Raw genomic sequence first — 25,394 nt, forward strand, 5'->3', positions numbered from 1 at the left:
TTAAAATCAGGATAGTGCATTATGTGTTGATTTTGCATCCTCAAATTTATGATATTTCTGTTCTCTAAAGAAATGGAGGGAACAAAAGCTATTGTTGTTGTTGTTGTTGTCGTCGTCGTCGTTGTCATTCTGAGATAGGTTGTAGTTATTGATACCCTTCCCAAGTCTATTATGATGGGTTCCTTGATATATTGTCCTTCTAATTTATACTAATGACATGACCTGAATATGTGTATTCCCAGGGTAGGATTTGGTAATGGAGACGCAACGTGAAAACAGTGCATCCAATCTCCTTGGTGGTGTTTGGTGCTTTCTCCGTAAATGCCTCTTTTTGTGCTCTCTTTTGGTCCAATGCCTAACCATATTGCGTTTATCATGGATGGAAATCGTAGATATGCCAAGAGCAGGAGAGTCAAACAGGGTAATGGTCACAGGGCTGGTTTCACAGCTCTCACATCTGTTCTCCAATACTGTTATGAGATGGGTGTGAAGTATGTGACTGTATATGCTTTCAGTATTGAAAATTTTAAACGACAACCTGATGAGGTGCAGTCGTTGATGGACTTAATGAAGCAAAAGATCGATGAATTGCTAAAGGAAGAGAGCATTGTGAACAAATACAGAATTAGGATTAATTTTTGGGGAAACCTGAGTCTTTTGAGCGAGCCGGTAAGATTAGCAGCTGAAAAGGCAATGGCAAGCACTGCCAGGAACACGGGACCAGTGTTTTCAGTATGTGTGGCCTACACGTCGACGAATGAGATTATGCATGCTGTTGAAGAATCATGTGTAGAAAAGAGGGGCAGAATACGGAAAGGGTATAATAATGGTTATAAAGATGAATCAGTTCAGGCAGATAACAAGGATAGTGTGATTTCAGTCACTGATTTGGAGCGGCACTTGTACACGTCTGATTGCCCTGATCCTGATATTGTGATCAGGACATCGGGAGAAACTCGGCTGAGTAATTTCCTTCTCTGGCAAACTACTTTTAGCCACTTGCAAAATCCAGTCCCTTTATGGCCAGAGTTCTCTTTTAGGCACCTCGTTTGGGCCATTTTAGAATACCAGAGGATCTACCCTTATCTAGAACAGAGGAGAACTTCGAGTAAAGAGAAAAATTGAGAGCTATGATGTTTAGCTTCAGAAGTTGTGCCACATTTCATTAGATTCAATTGTGTTGCAATGATATGAGCTTTATCTGTTTTAAAATGAATACAATGCTGTACTTGCAATTTTGTGCTGGCATGATTGTTTGAGGATGGTACTCGTGATAAAGAGGTTGAAATTTGAAAAAAAGGAGGGTATTATACTTTTTCATGAAAATTCTTGGTTTTGGTGGAGGCAATGCTCTTTCAGCAGGAAATTAGGTGATTTGACATGTAACTTCTGTGTCACAACGGTTCTATTGTTTTCCATAAGCATATGCCCCTTCATTTTTACTGCTTTGCTGCTGCTGCTGCTGCTGTCACCATTTATTTTTGTTGTTGTTGCTGCTGTTTTTGTTGTTATCAGCTGCTTTCAGTTTTTATAAAGCAAAATTTATTATAGGTTCCAAAAATTTAATACAGTATCTTGGCTCTAAACATTGCCATCACAAGTGAACATTGTTCTTTGATATGTTTTAATGCCTTCAGTCAATCAGCATATGTTTATTCAAATACCTTTTTTTCTGCAACAGGCTGCAACAGCTGCTGTACCTTTTTTTTTTCTGCAACAGCACTGCTGAAAAGCCTGACCAACTAGGAGTCACCTGAGTGCCATTAAAAAAAAGAAAAAATAGAGTGGATAAATGTTGGGCATGGATGGTTTCCGAAGAAATTTTAAATAATTGGTATCGCATCTACATACACTTCCTGTAGAGAGACAACATAGAAGCATATGTACATGTTTTTGAAGGGCAACCAAATTAATTAGTGTTGCTGGAAATAGGGCCTGGGGGCGACCGCTCGGCCGAGAAGGAGGAGCTTCGGCGGGTGGCGGTGCGTCGGCATGCTGCGTCCTCCGGGGGACCTGCAAAAAAGCCAGTGGGCGGAGTTTCCTGCGCCGGCTCTTTGATGCTTAAGTCAGAAGAGGCTTTTGTAGAGAAACAGAGAGTTTTGCATATCGAAGTTAGAGTTTTCAGATCAAGAAGAAGAATCCCTCTTTTGAAGAGGAAGAAGTTCACCTTTTATAGGAGAGATAAAGGGTTACATGTGATGTGATCGGACGAATTAAATAAGTTTCCGTCATGATTGAGTACGATCGTGTGAATTAATGCATTGCCGTGGAAGACCAGACTAGAGCCAATGAGTTGTCATGGGTGATCGGACGTAGTCGAGTGAATCAACTAGTTGCCGTGGAGGGCCTGAGATTTTGGGTAAGCCGGAGATCGTGGATAGCATGCGCATTAATTATTGAGTGAGCCGGAGATCTGCAGAGGCCATGCGCATTAATTGTTGACAGCGGTAGTAGGGCATGGTCCTCAGTTGAGCTGGCAAACGGAGCATGATGCGGTGGAGCTGCAGAAGGATGCGGCCGTAGCGGGTGGATGATAAGGTTGGGCTTCTGAGGTCAAGAATGCCGAGGTCGGGTGCCCTGGTCGGATGCCTCGAAGTCGAGCGCCTGGTCGGGCGCCAGGTCGGGCGCCTTGAGGTCGCTGCCGCTTCACCCGTCGTCATGTGCCGACAGCAGTCCATTTTTTCTCCAACACTACCCCCCGACCTTCCGAGTTTGAGTAGCCCACGACCTCGGACGAAGGAAGTAATTCCAGGTTGGCGGGACCGGGCAGTTTTAAATTTCTCCGCCATTCTACGCGCTTCGGGGCGTCCTTAAGGAAAGGTGACGCCCCTTCGCTTTTTTGAAGCCGTTTGAAGCCGCAGGTTCATAATGAGGTCCCGAGATTCGACGGGACGCCGCTTTGATTTTGCTTTTAAAGCGTTGATCCAGGTTGATATGCCGCTTTGGTTTCCGAGGTCGACACGTGGCATAATCCTGGTGGAAAGTGGGATCCGGCTCTATCAATCTGGGTCGTTGGGAGGGTCTATATAAACCCTTATTCTGGCCCTAAGGGCTCTCGTTTGGCCGCCGCTGTTGTTGTTTCTTTTTCTGCTTTCTTCCCCCTTGTTCTTTGATCTTCGTTTAGTTTCTTTCGGCAGTGTTCCAAGGCGTTTTCCAGCGATCATCTTGATCTTCCACCTTTGGGTCGTCGGCACTTTTGGCGGAAATCTCAGTAGGTGCTTCCCCCTTATTTGTTCGGAGGGTTTTTGTCTTCTTTTCTTCTTCTTTTTTTTTTTTGGGAGATGGGTTGTGGCCCGGACGAAGTCGGGTCCACTTTGGTCGAGGAGGAGTTGGATATGATCGGCGAGTGGATTTTTCCTCGGCGCAGGTTTTGTCTTGAACCCACGGGTCGGAGGATCAGGTGACGAGGCCTCTCCCAGGTCGGATTGGGGTGTACGTAGAGACACTCTAGGCCGGCCTACGATTTCTCTTGCATGGTTTCGTGAACGAGCTTCTGGCGACATACCAGCTTGTCCCGGCGCAGCTCGCACCGAACGCGTGGAGGACCATCATCGGTTTTCTGTCCCTCTGCCTTGCGCACGGGATACCGACCTCGGTAAATGTCTTCCGTCAGTGCTTCATGTTGAAGTCCAATCCGGCGGATGGGGAGTGGCTTTACCTTGCCCTTCGGGGCGGTAGGTCATTCTTCCGGGGTGCTCCTTCCTCCATTCGTGGGTGGAAGGAGAAGTTTTTCTTTCTTTCCTCTGAGCACACGTGGGGATTCGACCCCAGGTGAGGGCAGCCCCGGCTCAAGGCCGCCAACAAGCTCCCCAGACTTTCAGAGAGCAAGCAGAAGATCCTCGGCGCTCTTTACAGCCTCGAGGAGAACATTCTTCTGAATGACCTCCTGAGTGAGGTGGCTTTGGTGAATGTCGGCCTAAGCTCGGCGCGCCCTCAGGGTAAGAGCGATTATGTGGCTCTGTTCTGTCGTCTTTTGTCTTATTTGTTGTACTTTTTCTCTTTTTCTCTCTTCCCCCCTTCCCTTTCTTCTTTAGTGACAACCTGACATCCGGGCTTCTCTTTTTTCGTCTTTTTAGATATTCCGGGGATGGTGACCAGTAATGCAGCTCTTTACACCCGGTACAAGAAAAGGACGGCCGAGGCCGGCGGGGTTCCACCCGAGCCCAGGAAGAAAGCTAGGTCCTCGACGGCCGCGGCCACCGAAGCGAGTGCCCCCGGGACCGGGACTTCTGACGCTATCCAGAAGGAGGTTCCGGGCATCGAGCGCGCCGGCTCGAGCTCTGCGAGGACTTCCGCGGCCCTCGCTTGTCCAGCCCCTATCTCTTAGCGTTCCAGTCGTCAGGTCATCCGGTTGCGGCGCTCGGGCCCCGAGCCAGGGAGCGGCCTAGGGGTCCCGAGCTCATCTTTGCCGAACTCGGTGAGACCCAATCTTCCGGGTTCTTCAAGGGATGAGGCCCATCCGGAGAGGAGGCCCTACTGCCCGAAGTGGACCGTCTTCGAGGGTGACTCAGCTCTTCACGACGGCCAGATAGTGCGTCAAGTATTCCGCGTCGCGCTGCTTCCGGCCGATCGAGCCGAGTTCCAGGCTGCAGACTTAAACAGCCTCATTGATGGAACCTTCTGCTCCGCCATTCGGGTAAATTTTTTGCCTTAACTCCCATATTCGACTCTCGGTCTCGGCTCACTCCTTCATTTTTTCTTTTATAGCATCTTCACGAGGTCGATATGTTGATCTCTGTGGCAGCCGACTATCGAGATAAGGCTCGGAGGAGCCAGAGTGCGCAGAAGGAGGCTGAGAAGAGGCTTGGCGAAGCCGAGGCCTCGCAAAGGGAGGCCCTTGCAAGGACGGAGGCCGCCGAGGCCGAGCTACGATCGGTGATTGCGGAGCTCGAGGAGGAGAAGGCCGTGCACGCTTTGGCTAGGTCAGAGGTGCGCGCCTCCGAGGCGCATCTAGCCGAAGCTCGCTCTGCGATCGTTGGCCATCAACATGAGGCGGGGGTCGCCCGACTGAAGATCGAGCAGCTCGAGGCTCGAAAAAAGAGGACTTTGGAGCAAGCCCAAAATGCGGTGCAACTCTTTCAGGAGTCGGAAGAGTTCCGTGACTTGATGGAGGAAGAGGCCATGGACGGGCTTATCCATGGCATCGACGACTTCCGGAGGCAAATGCGGCGGATCTGCCCTCAGTACGATCTCGATAGTCTTCAGCCCGGCGGGGGGATCGTCGAGGGCGAGGGCGAGCCCGAAGGTCCGGCGGATGGCGGCGCAGCCAGCGGGACGCCTGCGGGCCCTGAGGCCGAGCAGGAAGCCGTCGAGGCCGAGGTCGAAGTGGTCGAGGAGACCGCTCAGGAGGCTTCCCCTGGAGAAGTTGTCGGAGGCGCTTCTGAAGGAGCGTCCGAAGTTGCTCCCGAGGCCGCTAGCGGCGTTCCGACCGAGGCTACTGTAAATGTGCCCGGATCGGTGGAGGACCCCGAGGAGGCTCCGGCTGAAAATTCCGAGGTGATTTTGTGGACGACCTCAAGGTCGGCGCCGAAGCTGCAGCTGCCCCTTAGGACGCTTTTTCTTTATTTCTGTAGATGAGGTCGGCCTCCTCGTCGGGCTTTGTAATTGGCCTCAGGGCCCTTTACTAATGAAGGCTTTTTTCCCCAGTCTTATGTTTGCTTTTATAACGAACTCTTACTTTAGCTATTTAAGCTGAACTTTTGTTTGGTGAATTTTCACCAAGTCCCTGGGCTCGGCTTTTAGAAAAATTCGCTAAGTGCTTGAGCTTGGAACCCGCCAGAGCCCGCCGAGTGCTTAGGCTTTAGGCTTTAGATTTTCAACAAAATTTCGCCAAGTCCTTGGGCTCGGTCTCCGGGGGGACTTTATTAGGTCTTCGGATTGTAGACCGAAGCCGAGTTGTCGTCGAAGCTTGTATGCTCTTTGGTCCCGAGCTTTGTCGAGGTGTTGTTGGGTAGAATCTGAAGTTGAATTTGTGGTCGATGAGAGTAGGTGTCCTCGAGCTTGGCCGGGACATTATTAGGTAGAGCTCAGGATCGACGTAGTAGGACGTTTCGAACCGGTCTAAGGCGTTTGAACCGGGACAGGCCTCCGAGCCGAGTCAGAGGGTCGTGCGCGAGGCTGAGGGAGCTCGGGCTTGCAACTGGCTCAACGGGACATCCCAACCTTGGTCGGGGGATTCCGAGCCTAGCTGAGACTTTGCTCTCGAACAATCGGAGCTGGATGGGTGTCTTGGGTCGAGCTAAGCGACTCCACTTCAAGATCGACTTTTAGCGGCGTTCTTCGGCCTGTGGTCGACCCGGCGTGGTGCCTTTGTTCAAATTGGGGCATATTACTGTAAAGGGGGCGTCGAACAGTGCCGAATGTCGTCGAAGCATCATGGAGATATCGCGGAGATGTCGCTGCGAGGTCGAGGGAGACTTGGCTCGCGGTTGACTTGGCGGCGTTTGGCGGTGCTTTCCGAGTTCGTGGGAGCTTGGGCTCGCTGTTGACTCAGCGGGGCATTCCGACCTTAGTCGGACGGGGCCGTGCACGAGATTGAGGGAGCTCGGGCTCGCTGTCGACCCCGTGATGCTTCCTGAGATCGAGGGAGCTTGGGCTCGCTGTCGACTCAGCAGGGCATCCCGACCTTAGTCGGAGGACCGTGCACGAGGTCGAGGGAGCTCGGGCTCGCTGTCGACCCCGCGACGCTTCCCGAGATCGAAGGAGCTTGGGCTCGCTGTCGACTCAGTAGGGCATCCCGACCTTAGTCGGGGGGACCGTGCACGAGGTCGAGGGAGCTCGAGCTCGCTATCGACCCCGCGATGCTTTCAGAGATCGAGGAAGCTTGTGCTCGCTGTCGACTCAGCGGAGCATCCCGACCTTAGTCGGAGGACTGTGCACGAGGTCGAGGGAGCTCGGGCTCGCTGTCGACCCCGCAACGCTTTCCGAGGTCGAGGGAGCTTGGGCTCGCTATCGACTCAACGGGGCATCCCGACCTTAGTCGGGAGAACGTGCACGAGGTCGATGGAACTCGGGCTCGCTGTCGACCCCGCGACGCTTTCCAAGGTCGAGGGAGTTTGGGCTCGCTGTCGACTTAGCGGGGCATCCCGACATTAGTTGGGGGACCGTGCACGAGGTCGAGGGAGCTCGGGCTCGCTGTCGATCCCGCGACACTTTCCGAGGTCGAGGGAGCTTGGGCTCGCTGTCGACTTAGTGGGGCATCCCGACCTTAGTCGGGGGCTTTGATGGAGATCGGGACTGAGCTCGATGTCAGCGCGGCATCCCAAACTTGGCTGGGGCATCCGAGCTTGGTCGGGCATCTCAGCTTGGTCGGGCATCCAAGTCTGGTCGGGTATCCTGAAGTTCACAAGCGTCCCAATATCAGGAAGAGTATTGAACAGTTAAGGGAGAACTGTGAGTAGATTGAAAAGAAAGAAGGGAGCCATAGTGTCGGTTGTGTTTCCAAACATCGGAGACCCCTGAATGTTTTACTGATAATACATTCAAAGATTGTTGGAGTTCCAACTTCGGAGAATGGGGATCCCTTCGAGAGATTCCATCTTGTACGCTCCGGACCGTTGGACTCGAGCAATTTGGTATGGCCCCTCCCAGTTTGGGGCAAGCTTTTCCTGCTCGGCAGGCTGAGAATCTTCAGTTCTCTTGAGGACAAGATCTCCCACGTTGAAAAGCTTGGTCTTTACTCTGGAGTTGTAGTACTGTGCCGCTTTCTGTTGGTACCTTGCCATGCGGACTCGGGCAGCCTCCCTCATCTCCTCAACGAGGTCCAAGTTGCTCCTGAGGTGAGAGGAGTTGGAGGCTGCATCGTAGTGCTCCACTCTTGGTGAGGGGAGTTCGATTTTCAGGGGGATGACGGCTTCTGTTCCATACGCCAAGTTGAAGGAGGTCTTGCCAGTGGGAAGTCGAAATGTAGTTTTGTAAGCCCAAAGAATATTGTAGAGGTTCTCGACCTATTGCCCTTTGGATCGGTCGAGCCTGGCCTTGAGCCCCTAAAGGATGGTGCGGTTCGTCATCTCAGTTTCTCCGTTCGTCTGTAGATGGGCGACCGAGGTGAAGCAGTGGTCGATGCCGAGCTCGGAGCAGAATTCTCTGAAATGAGTGTTGTCGAACTGACGACCATTGTCAGATATAAGGATGCGGGGGGTCCAAATCTGCAGATTATCGACTTCCAGACAAAGTTTCGCATCTTCGACTCGGAGATCCGGGCCATTGGTTCGGCTTCGACCCATTTGGTGAAGTAGTCGATGGAGACAACCAGAAATTTTCTCTGCCCGGTGTCCAGGGGGAACGGTCCCATAATATCAATCCCCCATTGGGCAAACGACCAAGGAGCGCCGATCGAGGTCAGCGGGGCTGAGGGTTGGCGCTGAATGTTGGCGTTCCGCTGACATCGATCGCACCTTCGGACGAAGTTCAATACGTCCTTTTGAAGCGTGGGCCAATAATATCCTTGGTGCAAAATTTTGTGGGCCAGTGCTCATCCTCCCAAATGGTTCCCATAGATCCCTTCGTGAACTTTCCGCATGGCATAGCTTGCCTCTGATGGGCGGAGACATCTGAGGAGGGGAGAAGTGAACAACCTTCGGTAAAGCTTGCCTTCATATAGTATGTATCGGGAGGCTTGACGCCTGATTCGGCGGGCCTTGAGCTCATCATTAAGGAGGACTTCGTTCTGCAGATAGCTGACGAGCTCGACCATCCAGCTCGGCTCGGTCTCGATGCAGAGGGTTGGCTCGGGCTCCTTTGTGCTGGGCGTTTGGAGGTATTCGAGCACTGTTGCCTTAGGGAGCTCGCTCATGCGGAAAGTCACCAGCTTCGACAATTGGTCTGCCCTTATGTTCTCTGTTCTGGGAATGTGTTGGATGTTGAAGGAGCCCAAGATGGACGTGAGGTCTCGCACCTTTTGGAGATATCTCTGCATCGATGGCTCTCTTGCTTCAAAGTTTTCCAAAATCTGGTTCACGACCAGTTAGGAGTCACTGAAGACTTTCAGGTCCTCCACTTTCAGCTCCTTTGCCAATTTGAGCCCTGCAATGAGTGCCTCGTACTCTGCTTTATTGTTCGAGGCAGGAAACTCGAAGCGTAGAGCCTGCTCCGCGACTACCCCGTCTGGGCTAGTGAGAATGAGGCCTGCTCTACTACCCCCCGAGGTTGAGGAGCCGTCCACATGTAGAACCCATGTTGCCTCGGGGTCTCCTCCGCTGGTGTGCGTGCGAGCTCGGGATCGTCCGGCAAAGTGCACTCCACAATAAAGTCAGCGAGCGCTTGGGCTTTAATCACCAGCCTCGGACGGTATTCAAGGTCGAACTCTCCGAGCTCGACTGCCCACTTCGCAATCCTCCCCGCGCGATCCGACCATTACAGAATTTGCTTCATAAGCTGGTTGGTCAGTATGGCCACAGTGTGGGCCTGGAAGTAGGGTCGGAGCCTTCGAGCCGAGATGACCAAGGCAAAAATTATTTTCTCTAGCTTGGAATATCGGGTCTCAGCATCCCTCAGGACCTGGCTGGTATAATACACCGATCTTTGAAGCTTGTTATCTTCTCGGACCAGGACCAAACTTACCGCGACCGGAGAGACGGCCAGGTACAAATAGAGGAGTTCACCCTGCTGGGGTTTTGTGAGTAATGGAGGGGAAGCAAGAAGGCGCCTGAGCTCTTCAAAAGCTTGCTGACATTCCTCCAACCATAGAAAGTTCTTCGGCCGCTTGAGGATTTTGAAGAATAGGAGGCACCGCTCGACCGACCTGGAAACAAATCTTTCCAGAGCTGCAACCTGCCCAGTGAGCTGTTGTACCTCTTTGACTGTCTTTGGTGGCACTATCTCTTGCAGCGCTTGGATCTTCTCAGGGTTTGCTTCGATTCCATGCTGGGTTACTACGAAGCCGAAAAATTTGCCCGAGGTGACCTTGAATGCGCACTTGGCAGGGTTGAGCTTCATTTGGTACTTTCTAAGTGTGAAGAATGCCTCATTGAGGTCAGCTACATGGTTTTCTATTGTTCGGCTCCTCACCAGCATGTCGTCCACATAGACCTTCATGTTTCGGCCTATTTGATTTTTAAAGATTTGGCTGACCAACCTTTGATATGTTGCTCCGGCATTCTTCAACCCGAACGGCATCACTTTGTAGCAATAAAGGCCCTTATCGATGATGAAGGCCGTCTTCTCCTCGTCTTCTGGCGCATTCGGATTTGATTATGTCCCGAGAAGGTGTCCATGAAGGTCAGCAACTGATGTCCCGAGGTGAAGTCAACGAGCTGGTCGATGTTGGGGAGAGGAAAGCTGTCCTTTGGACAGGCTTTGTTCAAGTCGATGTAGTCCATGCATATGCGCCACCTTCCGTTAGCTTTTTTCACGAGGACTACGTTGGCGAGCCAATCTGGATAGGAGACCTCCCGGATGAAGCCGGCCTCGAGAAGTTTGTCTACTTCCTCGGCCGCTGCTCGTTGTCATTCCGGCGCGGAGCTCCGTTTCTTCTGCCTCACAGGTTTGTAGGTCGGTTTTGCCTGAAGTCGGTGAACCATGACCTCGGGGTCTACCCCAGCATGTCCGTGGGCGACCAGGCGAAGACGTCCATGTTGGACCAGAGGAACTCGATTAGGTGGTCTGTTTCGCGAGAGCTCCGGCTGGAGCCGACCTGCACGGTTAGCTCTAGGCAGTTTTCTTTTAAGGGGATTTGGATAAGAAGCTCACCAGGTTCTACCCGTTCTTTCCGGGAGGCGTCCCGCACTTCCAGGGTTTCAATGGGTAGCATCTGATCTAACGTTTGGGTTGGCACCTCGGCTGATTGTTCCGTTTGGCTCGGTGCTTCAGCCGGTTGCTTTGCTTTGTGAGTCGCCATATAGCATTGCTTAGCTATTGACTGGTCCCCACGAACCTCGCCTACTCTTCGGTCGGTGGGGAACCGCAAGAGCAGGTGGTAGGTCGAGACCACAGCTCGGAGGGCGTTAAGCCTTGGTCGTCCAAGAATGGCGTTGTAGGCCGAGGGCAGGCGGACCACAAGAAAATCCCTCCTCACGGTGCTCTCTCGAGGGGCGAGCCCGACCTGACCAGTAAGCTGACCTCACCCTCTACCGGGACCGAGTCTCCGGTGAATCCGACAAGCGGAGCGTTCATTCTCTGGAGCTGGTCCTCTGTCATCCCCATTTTTCGAAAGGCATCGCAGTACAAAACATTTGCTGAGCTTCCATTATCGACCAAGACACGCTTTACATCAAATTTATTTATGATCATGGAGATGACCACAACGTCATCATGAGGAGTCTCAACTCCTTCTAAGTCCTCGTCCGAGAACGAGATTGCTTCAGAGGTGCGTGGACGCTTCAGAGGGGTTCTTCTCCCGGTTGGTTCTCCACCTGAACTTCCTTCAGCCGGGCCCCTCCCGATAGTGTTGATGGTGCCGACAATGGGCTTGTTGTCGTTTGGGTTCTCGGACGGCGCAGCATTTTCTACCGGTCTTCTTTCCCCGCGCCGGTTCTGCACAAACCGGTCGAGTACTCCACGGCAAATGAGCGCCTCGATCTCATCTCGAAGCTGAAAGCACTCCTCCATGTCGTGGCCGTGGTCCCAATAGAAGCGGCAATATTTCCTAGGGTTGCGTTGAGCCCCTATTTTCCGCATCGGGGGTGGGGGTCGGAGATAGTTTCGGCCTTCCATCTCCATAAGGATCTCTACCCGGGGTGTATTGAGGGGAGTGTAGCTCTCGTATTTCCCCCGGGGCATCCGCGACCGCAATGGAGATCTCGATCGAGGTAGGGACCTCGGTCGGAGCTGCGCGCGCTATCGAGGTGGACTCCTTAGCCGAGGCAGGTTTTTATCTTGGCGGGGGGATCGGCTTCTCGGGTGGCCACGCTCCTTGCGGCGCCTATTTTGCTTCTTCGAGGCTTGCTCGGTCGCGCCCCGCTTGGAGGTGATAGCCTCCTCGGCCAACATTGCAATGAAGTTGGCGGAAAAATTCTTCTCAATAGAAAAGATGAACCTGTAGGATCGAGCCCTCGTTTTTAGTGCCGACATGGCTATTGACTGGTCGAGCTCGCGGACCTTCCAGATTGCGGCGGTAAAATGGTCGAGGTAGTCTTTCAAGGACTCTCCCTCCTTCTGCTTAATGTCAAGGAGGGAGTCCGACGTTCGTCGCTAGCGTCTGCCGGCAGCAAAATTGGTGGCGAACTGCCTGCCGAACTGCTCGAAAGAGGATAACGTGCTTGGTTTCAGTCTAGAGAACCAAAGCCGAGCCGTTCCTCGAAGAGTTGCTGGAAAGGCCTTGCAGAGCACAGCTTCCGAGGACCCCTGCAACGCCATGAGGGCTCGGTAACTTTCCAAGTGGTCGAGGGGATCAGTAGTCCCATTGTAGGGCTCCACTTGGGGCATTTTGAACCTCGGTGGGATCGGTTCATCTCAATCTGGCGGGAGAAAGGCGACTTGGTGGTAAACTCAAAGTCACATTCGTGCCTCGTCTTCCTGCCGTGGAGCGCCTCGATCTGGCGCTCGAGCTTCTCGACCTTTTTGTCGAGTTCCTCGCCCCGAGGGATTGCCACGATAGTCTGTTCCGGTGCGGGTTGACCCGGGGCTGACTCGGCTTCCGATAGCTGCGGCCTTCTATCCAGGCCTCTTTCTAGCGGCTCTCTCCGGGAAAACGCTCGGGTTGAGCCTTGGTAGTAGCATCGTTCTTTATTATTGGTCCTCGAGGAGCCATAGAGATTTTGGCCTTGGGGTGCCGGTCCGTCTGGAGGGAGCACTGACTGGACCTGGACTTGTGGAGGCGGCATGGGGGGGCGCCACACGTTGCAGGCCTTGGACCGCTGCGGCCAAGGCTTGAACTTGTTGCACCAGAATGTTGAACTGTTCCGGTTGGACTTGGGGGGCTGGGTCCACCAGAGGTCTTTGTGGTGATTTCTGGACTGAGTGTCCAAGATTTAATGCGGGACGCCTCGAGGCGTTGGAGGCTCCTTTGCTCCTTAGCTTCATGGCCGCAACTCGATCCCTTTCTTTAGCGCCAACTGTTGCTGGAAATTGGATTCGGGGGCGACCGCTCGACCGAGAAGGAGGAGCTCCGGCGGGTGGCGGTGCGTTGGCGGGCTGCGTCCTCCGGGGGACCTGCAAAAAAGCCGGTGGTCGGAGTTTCCGACGCCGGCCCTCCGATGCTTAAGTCAGAGGAGGCTTTTGTGGAGAAAGAGAGAGTTTTGCATTTCGGAGTCAGAGTTTCCGGATCAAGAAGAAGAATCCCCCCTTTGAAGAGGAAGAATTTCTCCTTTTATAGGAGGGATACAGGGTTACCTGTGATATGACCGGACGAATTAAATGAGTTTCCATCATAATTGAGCACGATCGTGTGAATTAATGCATTGCCGTGGAAGACCAGACTGGAGCCAATGAGTCGTCGTGGGTGATCGGACGTAGTCGAGTGAGTCAACTGGTTGTCGTAGAGGGCCTGAGATTTTGGGTAAGCCGGAGATCCGTGGATAGCATGCGCATTAATTGTTGAATGAGCCGGAGATCTGCGGAGGCCATACACATTAATTGTTGACAGCGGTAGCAGGGCATGGTCCCCCGGTTGAGCTGGCGAACGGAGCATGATGCGGTGGAGCTGCAGAAGGATGCGGCTGCAGCGGGTGGATGACAAGGTCGGGCTTTCGAGGTCAAGAATGCCCTGGTCGGACGCCTCGAAGTCGAGTGCTTGGTCGGGCGCCCTGAGGTCGGGCGTCTCTGAGGTCAATTTCACAGAAAATATGTAATTCTCGAGCAAAAATTTGAGAACAAATGTTGCCCCTTGCATCGAAGCCATCACTGTTGCGTAAAAATCCACTGGCTGGCTGTAAACTTCCCATGATGGCCTGTGAGATGAAGGGACTGGGCATTGTATAATACTAGAACTATATAATAGCAATGTTAACGGTGTTAATTATCATGCCCTGGCCTACCAGCATGAGCAGGTAGACGCACATCCTACAAGATTTGACCCATACAACATAAAAAGCCTGTTTGAGATTTTTGATTTCCATATGAATTATGCATAATAACAGGCAGTGGTAAAATTAAAGCATCTAGAAAGTTTCAAATGTTATAATTTTATAGCCAAATTTAATCCAGTTGCTTCTACATTTTACAAAATGTCATTACATAGCATTGTTCTAAGGTAAACTTTATTCAAATCAAGAAATTTACTGAGGCCTATCTCTCCTTTTTCTCTTCAAATTAGTTAAATATCATTGAAAGATTGACGCTGAAGAGCATTTGCATAAAACTTCCGCTATTCATTTTAGTTTCACTCTTTTTCCAAAGCGACCGAAAGCTCCAAAGTTTTTACAAAGAATTGCAGAAAAAAAAGGTTTCACTGTCATTTGTTGTTCTCTAGATATTTTTGTTCTCAGATTTTTGAAAACAATAGTTAGGCAAAAATTAAAATAGCAATGCCCTATAGACCTTGAACTCTGAACTTTTGGTCTGGGCATTGTGCATTAGGCCCAAGCCTGTAGTTAAGAATCAAAATCGGACTTCAGTCATTAGCTTAGCATACGCGCATTGATTCTATCAAAAAGTCCTGTTAAGGGTTGCCCTATGATCCTGTATAAAGAAAAACAGAATAGTTACTGGAAGAAGAGAGAACTAGGACAATCCCAAATCCCAAGTATTTTTTTTAAATATCCTGATAATTTTGGAGTTGCATTGGATACATGCAAACAGTAACCAATTTTATTTTATTTAATTTTTTTAAAAAAATATAATCAATTGTATGGTTAATTTGCCATATCTCGATTTTTAGACTAAGTTTATTTTTAAATCTATTTTTTCTACGAAGTGACATCGCTTTTGTTGGTGCAGCATGATAGGCATACTCGCTGCAACTCAAGATGGATCATTATCTTAAGAGTGGATCGTGTACTTATAGCTTTCTCATAGCTGATTCCGTCTTTCCCCTTAGTAAATTCTAGATTAGGCTAGTATCCTGTTCGTTAAAACTAGGGAAAGTAAATAGCAAGAGAACTAGAAAAAAGTAAAGTGGTTGAACAACACTTAGTATTCAATCTAGTATCGTGGAGACTTGCGTCACAAATGAGAACCCCCTCTCCTGTTTATAGAGTTAGGCTAGTAATAAAAGTGATCACATAGGATGATGTCTCTTGTTATCCATTTAGTAGTTAGAATAATATTTTAGACATTGTAAATATCTTGCTCCTAGAAGAATATAGGAATTTTCACGAAATATCTAAAAATATTCCAAGTGTTAGAGAATTCTGGACTTTTCAGGGAAACTCCAGATTTTTCCCACAAAAATCTTTGCAACTCGAGTTTCTTTTAGAGTTTGAGTGCATTTTTTAACTCAAATTGGTAGAAACGTGTGACTTTCCTTCCTACGAGAAATTATTCCCCACAATCGGACGTTTCCTTTTACATTAGATGAAAGGGTAAGTACCATGTAGCACCATACTAAATTACCCAGCAACAAAAAATGACGTACTATAAACTTTTCTTGAGTTATTATTTAAGCAGGAAAGCTGCCTTCCATACAGTAGTAGGCATAAAAGCGCAAATTTATTCTCAACTATATCGAGAGCACGTTATGGACCCATTATGCAAGGCATATTATAAGATAGGGATTTTCCTCCAGTAGTGTCAGTTTCCGCCCCCACCACTTCCATAGCCGGAACCGTAACCGTGCCCATAGCCGGAGCCGGAGCCACTGCCGGACCCGCCGCCGCCTCCACCGCCGCCGCCACTGCCATAGCCTCCGCCATGGGCACCGCCGGCACCATACCCGGTACCACCTCCTAAGCCGTATCCCGATCCACTCCCGCTTCCATGCCCTCCGCCGGAGCCGCCGCCAGCACCACCACCTCCGCCACTCCCGGAGCCGCCGCCAGCACCACCACCTCCGCCACTCCCGTAGCCTCCACCATATGCACCCCCGCCAGCACCGGACCCATAGCCCGAACCAGAGCCGTACCCGGACCCAGAGCCCGAGCCCTCGCCACCGCCTTTTCCACCACCTCCACCACCACCGCCTCCCTTCCCGTATCCTCCACCAACTCCTCCGCCAGCACCCTCACCGTAACCAGACCCAGAACCACCGCCAGAGACGCCGCCGCCGCCGCCGCCACCACTTCCACCGCCACCACCACTGCTGATTCCGGTGAGGGATCTAGCGGCAGAAGTGAGCCCAACGCTTAGGAGGACAATGAGGGCAAGGGCCAAAAGCCTAGTGCTACTACGACTAGCCATGGTAGTCAAGGAGCGGAGTAAGGGATGCCAAGGTAACGGGGAAGATGGGGGGTATTTATAGGGTTTTTTTTGCATGGCTAACGGACGAAATCTGAGGCCATAATTCACGTTGTTTTCGAGAGGGCCAAAGCCGTGTGAAATGAGGACTCCAAGGGCGTCGGCTGGTTGCTCTTTTTTGACACTTTGGCTCCGATGTGTCATCAGCTTCTTTTCTCACTTTATTAGTGGGATTCTCTCGATTATACCCACCCAGCGTCGCTCATCCACCTTTTTTTTCACTTTTATTTTATCATCGATATAATATACGTTTTGCTTTCCTAAGGTAGCCAGCTTTATGCCTAAGGGGAGGATTCACATTTCATCGCACAAATCTACTATTGGATTATTCATCGTGTATATAGATAGGTGAATGATAGAGTTTGGAGTGTGTTGATCAAACAGTGCATTCATGTGAAAAAAGTTGGATCTTTCTTTCGCATAAAGTATATATACACCCCCGATCCCTCCTACAGAGTTAGAATGCTCACAATATATATAGTGCATGCTTAATGCTTGCTTATTCCATGCACAACAAAGCAGCATGCTATAACTTCTTATACACGCAGTTCTCTCCAGCGCACTAGCTAGCAAGGATGAAGTAGTGCAAAACTCAAGTCATTTGGATTTGAGTGAATAATGTCCGGTCGACTCAACCCCCTGATCAATGCAAAAATAAATAAGATAATACAATAAATAATAACATAGAAAATACATAGAAAATATAGAATAATAATTATATAATTTTGGCATATAATAGATATAGAAAATAAATAATACGGATTTACTTAAGTCGGATCATGCTTTAATGAAAAATTCAACCAAGTTATTAAGTTGGATCACCAAATTTTGGATTGAAATGTTTACCTGAAATTGAGTTCAATAAGTGATTTATCCAACAGTTCAACTGGCTCGATCTAGATTAAATTGCATAACCCTTGGTATTTAAAAAAATAATATGAAGAAATTATAGTAGGTTCAACCATTTTTGCCATTTTGTTTCTTGGTCTAATATAGTATGGATGTGTATCAAACATTGACATGCACGGGATGCACAATATGGCTGTGCTCCTTAGGTATCTTGCTGTGTGATGTGTTAGCCTATTCATTGGAGCTAACTTGGCTCCAAGGATCAACTAGAGGTAATCTTGTCGAACCAGCATTTGGCATATGCAAACACATGTCATTGTTTGTTCTATAGCAAATTTTAGATTTGTTCATGTAAAAATGTGCATAGGCATACGTAGATCATAATTATACTTCTCTTTTATCTGATGGAGATATACATGTTTTTTTTGTTATTTTGTCAAAAAAAGAGCTTTGCAAATCATTTATCAGGAATGTTAAAAGGCATATTCACAGCTGAAGACATGTTCAAATGTTTGGAACTTAAAAGAGAAGAGAGGTGCCACCACTGGACTATAGCCTTGTTCTCTTGGACGATACGCAAGTTTGAGAGAGAAAACAAAAGGATACTAGTAAAGCTTATAAATGAACATCGACCATGGTGCATCTTTTGGGTACTATCAAGCTAGATATGTTGGTGCTCAGCATACTATTTTTTGCTATATTGATCAATGAATGTAAGTAAATAAAGAAAAAGTGATGAAACTAAAATCTAGTCAACTTGGGTTTTTCGCTATTTGTAGTCAAGCTTGAATAGGCGTAACTAGGGATGGTGCATTCTTGTGCAACATAGAATTTAGTAAAGAAAAATTTTTTTCCCTCAAAAGTAAAAGTTGAAAAGATAATTTCAAAGCAAAATATTGACTTTTATATATTTTATATTTAAATTGAGGAATCGAAAGTTGGATTTAGTTCTCCCCACCTGAAAAAAATATATTCAAATTTAAGTCTCACTCAATCTATAAAATTGATTCTTATTTGATGTTTGTCTTTATATCTCTAAATAAAATTACTTATTATTTTGCCTCTTCAAAATATTTTAATATAATTTTTATTTTGCACAACCTATTAATTCAGTGAATAAAATAAAATAAATGAAAGGAATAATTTTCTTTTCAGAAAAAATACCCCATCAATGTTATCTTAATGGCCTAATCCTTACCACCATGTAATAAATCTATCATTTTTTTGTTACTAAAAATGTATTGTGCAGGCCCCTATACCAAATAATGTAAATTGTAGTAACTATATATATAAATTTTCATTTCAAAAGAAAGCTGATTTTGAAAGATACATACAATCATTTTAAGTTGACACATGGCAGGGGACACACATGCATGAACACATGAGCATAAATGCACAACATATGTATTACTCACACAGATACATGCACATGTGCATACGAGCATACACATGCACTCACATACATGCTCGATCGTACAGGCGGAAGCAAATAATTTTCTTCTTTAAGTCAAGAATCTTCGTTTATTATTTTTAATCTATCTAAGAAAAATTATCCCACCGACATGTTAAGCTGGGAACAACTAATAAGAAAAAGAAAAAAAGGACGCTTATATACGGATGCCTACTTGCACTAACTTGTGCATTCTCTCGCGATCTCGCCCACAGGCAAGCGGCCGCGCTTGAAGCACTTCAAAACGTTGTAACATCACACACCACAACCACTCCCTCCCTGCTGTCGCGTGGACTTATCCATCTCTCGTCCACCGAGAAACCAATCAAAATCCTGCGTCAAATTCCTCCATGACCACCAACCATTCGCCCTTGTCGCCTTGTATGACTTCTTTACTCCATGAGCTCGACCTCGATCTACAATCCCAACGTCACCAACCCCACCAAACCTTAAGTTTCTACTTGCCTTCGCTCCAAAGCTTGCATTAAATCTTTCATATCGACCTGGCACTGGAAGCTGCTTTCTCTGACCGCTTGCAGCTACTGCATTGCTCGCTTAGTTTGCGATTCAGATATGTATTCTCTGACTTTTTTCGTTCTATTTTGTTTCCATCATGAAAGGTTCGATACGACGATATCGAGGTGAAGCTGCTATTCTTTATCGTCGGCGGTGGTGGAATTTGCGAGCCAGTAACTCATTGTGATATTCTCGCTGGCTTTGGTTGCGTTTTTCAACATACCGTTTGACTAGCAAAACGAGATCATCAGCTTCCTTCTTTTGATGTTGAAACTTTTCTGTGGTATGTAAATTATGGAAGGAACCCGTTACAAGCACAGCAACGTTAGCGATTTAGCTTCGTCTCTCGATGCAACTGGATGGGCGTCATGAACTCATGGGAGTCATGGAGCGGAAATCAGCAGCCCTATGAATTGCATCGTCATTTTACGAATCAGGAGGATTCGTTTGATTCTTCTTGAAGCCATGTTGGACTATTCTATCTCCATATGTTAGTTTTCTGAAAACGTCGGAGTTAAATTAATTAGTTTATACTAGAGCAGTATATGCTCTCAGTATTGACAATTTTAAACGACAACCTGATGAGGTGCAGTCGTTGATGGATTTAATGAAGCAAAAGATCGATGAATTGCTAAAGGAAGAGAGCATTGTGAACAAATATAGAATTAGGATTAATTTTTGGAAAACATGAGTCTTTTGAGGTAGCCGGCAAGATTAGCAGCTGAAAAGGCAATGGCAAGCACTGCCAGTGAGTACAGGACCAGTGTTTTCAGCATGCGTGGCCTACACGTCGACAAATGAGATCATGCATGCTGCTGAAGAGTGAAGAATCATGTGTAGAAAAGAAGGGCAGAAGACGGAAAGGGTATAATAATGGTTATAAAGATGAATCAGTTCGGGCAGATAACATGGATAGTGTGATTAATTTCAGTTACTGATTTGGAGCGGCACTTGTACACATCTGATTGCCCTGATCCTGATATTGTGATCAGGACATCGAGAGAAACTCCGCTGAGTAATTTCCTTCGCTGGCAAACTACTTTTAGCCACTTGCAAAATCCAGTCCCTTTATGGCCAGAGTTTTCTTTCAGGCATCTCGTTTGGGCCATTTTAAAATACCAAAGGAGAAGTTCAAGTAAAGAGAAAAATTGAGAGCTATGATGTTTAGCTTTCAGAAGTTGTACCATATTTCATTAGATTCAATTGTGTTGTAACGATATGAGCTTTATCTGTTTTATAATGAATACAATGCTATTATTGCAATTTTATGCTGGCATGATTGTTTGAGGATGGTACCCGTGATAGAGGTTGAAATTTGAAAAAAAGGGAAGGTATTATAGTTTTTCATGAAAATTGTTGGTTTTGGTGAAGGCAATTCTCTTTCAGCAGAAAATTAGGTGATTCGACATGTATCTTCTGTATCATAACGGTTCATTATTTTCCATAAGCATATGCCTATTCATTTTTACTGCTTTGCTGCTGCTACTATCGTCGTAGTTTATTGTTGTTGTTGCTGCTACTGCTGCTCTTATTATTATAAGCTGCTTTCAGTTTTTATAAAACAAAATTTATTATAGGTTCTATCATTTAATACAGTATCTTGGCTCTAAACATTGCCATCACAAGTGAACGTTGTTCTCAGCTATGTTTTAACCTTCAGGTATTCGACAAAAGACTGCAACAGTTGCTGTACCTTGACCAACATGGGCATCTAATCAGATGGGGCAACAGCGCTGCTGAAAAGCCTGACCAACTAGAAGTCACTTGAGTGCCATAAAAAAAATAAAAATAAAAAATAGAGTGGATAAATGTTGGGCATGGATGGTTTCCTAAGAAATTTTAAATGATGGTATTGCATCTACGTACGCTTCATGTAGAGAGAAACAACACAGAAGCATATGTACATGTCTTTGAAGAGCAAGCAAATTAATTAGTATATCCAATATCATGTGCTTAAGCAACCTGGTCTTTCAATTTCACAGAAAAAATGTACTTCTCAAACAAAATTTGAGAACAAATGTTGTCCCTTGAATCGGAGCCATCGGTGCTGTGAAAAGATCCACACTGGCTGGCTGTAAACTTCTCATGATGGCCTGTGAGATAAAGGGACTGAGCATTGTATAATACCAGAACTATATAATACATTTGTCTTAACCAAAAAACCCTAAGAGCTCGTTTGGTTCGCAGGAAAAAAAGGAGGGAGAGTATGGTCAACGGGAAAGTAATTAGATGCCTCTTGTTTGGTTGGAGTTTTCAAAGGAGAAAGATGGAAAAGTTGTATTTCCGTGAAAATATGATTCCCACATCTCATGGGAAAATCTTTCCCATGAGGCGGAAATCACGCAATTTTTATTTTTTTCCAAAAATACCCTTCAGCATTAAAAAAGCATTAAAGAGGTATTAAAGACCTAATATTTATTAAGGGCATAGTAGGAATTATATATAACTTTTCCAGAAAAGTGATATCCAAACAAAGATAAGCACTTTGGAAATTTATCACTTTTCCATGGTCAACTAAACATGCCAAAAGTACTTTCCTAGGCATCCTCTTCCTAGGAATTTGTTCCTAGGAATTATATTCCTAAGAGAAAAAATGCTTCCCGCGAAACAAACAAGCCCTAAAAGAACCCAGGATAGAAGTGGGACTTGTGCTGCTTGAAGTTGATTATGCTAGGTTGGTGATCCTTAATCGCCTCGACAAAAGGTGTCGTGAGCAATAATAACACCAAATTAAGCAGGCATGAGGAGGTTAATTATCATGCCCTGACCTAACAGCATGAGCAGGTAGGCGCACAGCCTACAAGATTTGACCCATAGAACATGAAAAGCCTGCTTGAGATTTTTGATTTCCATATGGATTATTCATAATAACAGGCAGTGGTAAAATTAAAGCATTTAGAAAATTTCAAATGTTATAATTTTACAACCAAATTTAATCCAGTTGCTTCTACATTTTATCAAATGTCATTACATAACATTTTTCCAAGGTAAACATTATTCAAATCAAGAAATTTACTAAGCCCTATCTCTCCCGTTTCTCTTCAAATTAGTTAAATATCATTGAAAGATTGACGTTGAACAGCATTTGCATAAAACTTCCGCTATTCATTTTATTTTCACTCTTTTTCCAAAGCTACCGAAAGCTCCAAAGTTTTTACAAAGAATTGCAGAAAAAAAAGGTTTCACTGTCATTTGTTGTTCTCTAGATATTTTTGTTCTCAGATTTTTGGAAACAATAATTAGGCAAAAATTAAAATAGCAATGCCCTATAGACCTTGAACTCTGAACTTTTGGTCTGGGCTTTGTGCACTAGGCCCAAGCCTGTAGTTAAGAATCACAATCGGACTTCAGTCATTAGCTTAGCATAGGCGCATGGATTCTATCAAAAAGTCCTGTTAAGGGTTGCCCTATGAACCTGTATAAAGAAAAATAGAATAGTTACTGGAAGAAGAGAGAACTAGGACACTCCCAAATCCCAAGTATTTTTTTTAAACATCCTGATAAATTTGGAGTTTCATTGGATACATGCAAACAGTAACCAATTTTATTTTATTTAATTTTCTTAAAAAAGTATAATCAATTGTAAGGTTAATTTGCCATATCTCGATTTTTAGACTAAGTTTATTTTTAAATCTATTTTTTCTACGAAGTGACATCGCTTTTGTTGGTGTAGCATGATAAGCATACAGAACAGCCACTGCTCACTGCCAATCAAGATGGATCATTATATTAAGAATGGATCATTTACTTAGAATGCTTTCCCATAGCTGACTCAGTCTTTCCCTTTAGTAAATTCTAGATTAGGCTAGTGTCCTGTTCCTTAAACTAGGGAAAGTAAATAGCAAGACAATTAGAAAAAAGTAAAGTGGCTGAACAACGCTTAGTATTCAATCTAGTATGGTGGAGACTTGTGTCGCAAATGAGAACCCCCTCACCTGTTTATAGAAGAGGATGATGTCTCTTGTCATCCATTTAGTAGTTAGAACAATATTTTAGACATTGTAAATATCTTGCTCCTAAAAATATTCCAAGTGTTAGAGAATTTTAGACATTTCAGGGAAACTCCAGATTTTTCCAACAAAAATCTTTGCAACTCGAGTTTCTTTTAGAGTTTGAGTGCATTTTTGAACTCAAATTGTTAAGAACGTGTGACTTTCCTTCCTAAGAGAAATTATTCCCCACAATAAGATGTTTCCTTTTACCCAACATCAAAAAGAGACATACTATAAACTTTTCTTTAGTTATTATTTAAGCAAGAAAGCTGCGTTCCATACACTAGTAGGCATACAAGCGCAAATTTATTCTTAACTACATCAAGAGCACGTTATGGACCCATTATGCAAGGCATATTATAAGGTAGGGATTTTCCTCTAGGAGTGTCAGTTTCCACCCCCACCACTTCCATAGCCGGAACCGTAACCGTGCCCATAGCCGGAGCCGGAGCCACTGCCGGACCCGCCGCCGCCTCCACCGCCGCCGCCACTGCCATAGCCTCCGCCATGGGCACCGCCAGCACCATACCCGGAACCACCTCCTGAGCCATATCCCGATCCACTCCCGCTTCCATGCCCTCCGCCGGAGCCGCCGCCAGCACCACCACCTCCGCCACTCCCGTAGCCTCCACCATGTGCACCACCACCAGCACCGGACCCGTAGCCCGAACCAGAGCCATACCCGGACCCAGTGCCCTCGCCCTCGCCACCGCCTTTTCCACCACCTCCGCCACCACCACCTCCCTTCCCGTATCCTCCACCAACTCCTCCGCCAGCACCCTCACCGTATCCCTCACCATATCCCTTACCGTAACCAGACCCAGAACCACCGCCAAAGCCGCCACCACCACCACTTCCACCGCCACCTCCACCGCTGATTCCGGTGAGGGATCTAGCGGCAGAAGTGAGCCCAACGCTTAGGAGGACAATGAGGGCAAGAGCCAAAAGCCTAGTGCTACTACGACTAGCCATGGTAGTCAAGGTGCGGAGTTAAGGGATGCCAAGGTAACGGGGGAGAGGAGGGCTATTTAAAGGCCTTTTTTTGCATGGGTAACGGACGAAAGCTGAGGCCATAATGCACGTTGTTTGCGAGAGGGCCAAAGCCGTGTGAAATGAGGACTCCAAGGGCGTTGGCTGGTTGCTCTTTTTTGACACATGGTGCCGATGTGTCATCAGCTTCTTTTCTCACTTTGTTAGTGGGATTCTCTCGATTATACCCACCCAGCGTCGCTCATCCACCTTTTTTTTCACTTTTATTTTATCATCGATATAATATACGTTTTGCTTTCCTAAGGTAGCTAGCTTTTATGCCTAAGGAAGGGATTCACATTTCATCGCACGAATCCACTATTGGATTATCCATCGATTGCTTTGAAATGTATACAGATAGATAAATGATAGAATTTGGAGTGCTTTGATCAAATGGTGCATTCATGTGAAAGAAGTTGGATCTTTCTTTCGCACAAAGGATATATACATCTCTGATCCCTCCTACAGGGTTAGAATGCTCCCAATATATATAGGGCTCGTTTGGTTCGCAGGAAGCATTTTCCTTCCTAGGAACATGATTCCTGGGAAACAAATTCCTAGGAAGAGAATGCCTAAGAAAGTACTTTTGGCATGTTTGGTTGACCATGGGAACGTGACAAATTTCCAAGGTGCTTATGTTTGATTGGTCATCCACTTTCCTAGGAAAGTTATATATAATTCCTATTATGCCCTTAATAAAAATTAGGTTTTTAATGCCTCTTTAATGCTTCTTTAATGCTGAAGGGACTTTTTGGAAAAAAGTAAAAATGGAGTGATTCCCGCCTTATGGGAAAGTTACTTTCCCATGTTTCTCATGGGAAAGACTTTCCCATGAAATGTGGGAATCACATTCCCATGGGAATACAACTTTTCCTTCTCTCTCCTTTGAAAACTCCAACCAAACAAGAGGCATATCATTACTTTCCCGTTGACCACACTTTCTCCCTTTCTTTTCCCGCGAACCAAACGAGCCCATAGTGCTTTATGCTTGCTTCTTCCATGCACAACAAAGCAGCATGCAATAACTTCTTGTGCACGCAATTGGCTCTTGTGCACCAGTAAGGATGAAGTAGTGCACATTGAAACTTAATTTATTTGAATTTGAGTGAATAATGTCAGGTCGACTCAACCCTCGATCAATGCAAAAATAAATAAATAAAATAATACTATAAGTAATAAAAATTAAGTTGTAATATAACACCAAAAAATAATTAAAAAATACATAGAAAATATAGAATAATAATTATATAATTTAGGTACATATGATGGAAAATAATTAATACTGATTT

General features: G+C 46.7%; 3 protein-coding genes and 1 pseudogene across 3 annotated transcripts; 2 read left to right on the forward strand and 2 right to left on the reverse strand.

Annotated features, from left to right (window-relative positions):
* The first annotated feature begins 242 nt into the window (after positions 1-242).
* On the forward strand, positions 243-1,442 carry LOC120107091 (dehydrodolichyl diphosphate synthase CPT3-like). The gene is given in 2 exon segments (XM_039120246.1): positions 243-329; positions 332-1,442. Coding segments are annotated over 2 exon segments (867 nt in total). The 5' UTR covers positions 243-256; the 3' UTR covers positions 1,126-1,442.
* A 14,001-nt stretch (positions 1,443-15,443) lies between these two features.
* Positions 15,444-16,255, reverse strand: LOC120107092 (glycine-rich cell wall structural protein 2-like). Its single transcript, XM_039120248.1, has 2 exons — positions 15,864-16,255; positions 15,444-15,827 (listed from the first exon to the last, which is right to left on the reverse strand). The coding sequence occupies exons 1-2, from the start codon at positions 16,210-16,212 to the stop codon at positions 15,607-15,609; spliced, it is 570 nt and encodes a 189-aa protein (XP_038976176.1). The 5' UTR covers positions 16,213-16,255; the 3' UTR covers positions 15,444-15,606.
* Positions 16,256-17,752: 1,497 nt separating this feature from the next.
* LOC108511445 lies at positions 17,753-20,236 on the forward strand (annotated as a pseudogene).
* Positions 20,237-23,305: 3,069 nt separating this feature from the next.
* Positions 23,306-24,090, reverse strand: LOC103711169 (glycine-rich cell wall structural protein 2-like). The gene has a single exon (XM_017843797.3). The coding sequence runs from the start codon at positions 24,046-24,048 to the stop codon at positions 23,464-23,466; it is 585 nt and encodes a 194-aa protein (XP_017699286.1). The 5' UTR covers positions 24,049-24,090; the 3' UTR covers positions 23,306-23,463.
* Between the last annotated feature and the right edge of the window lie 1,304 nt (positions 24,091-25,394).

Source organism: Phoenix dactylifera, unplaced genomic scaffold (assembly GCF_009389715.1).
Source record: "Phoenix dactylifera cultivar Barhee BC4 unplaced genomic scaffold, palm_55x_up_171113_PBpolish2nd_filt_p 000761F, whole genome shotgun sequence".
NCBI lineage: Eukaryota > Viridiplantae > Streptophyta > Magnoliopsida > Arecales > Arecaceae > Phoenix > Phoenix dactylifera.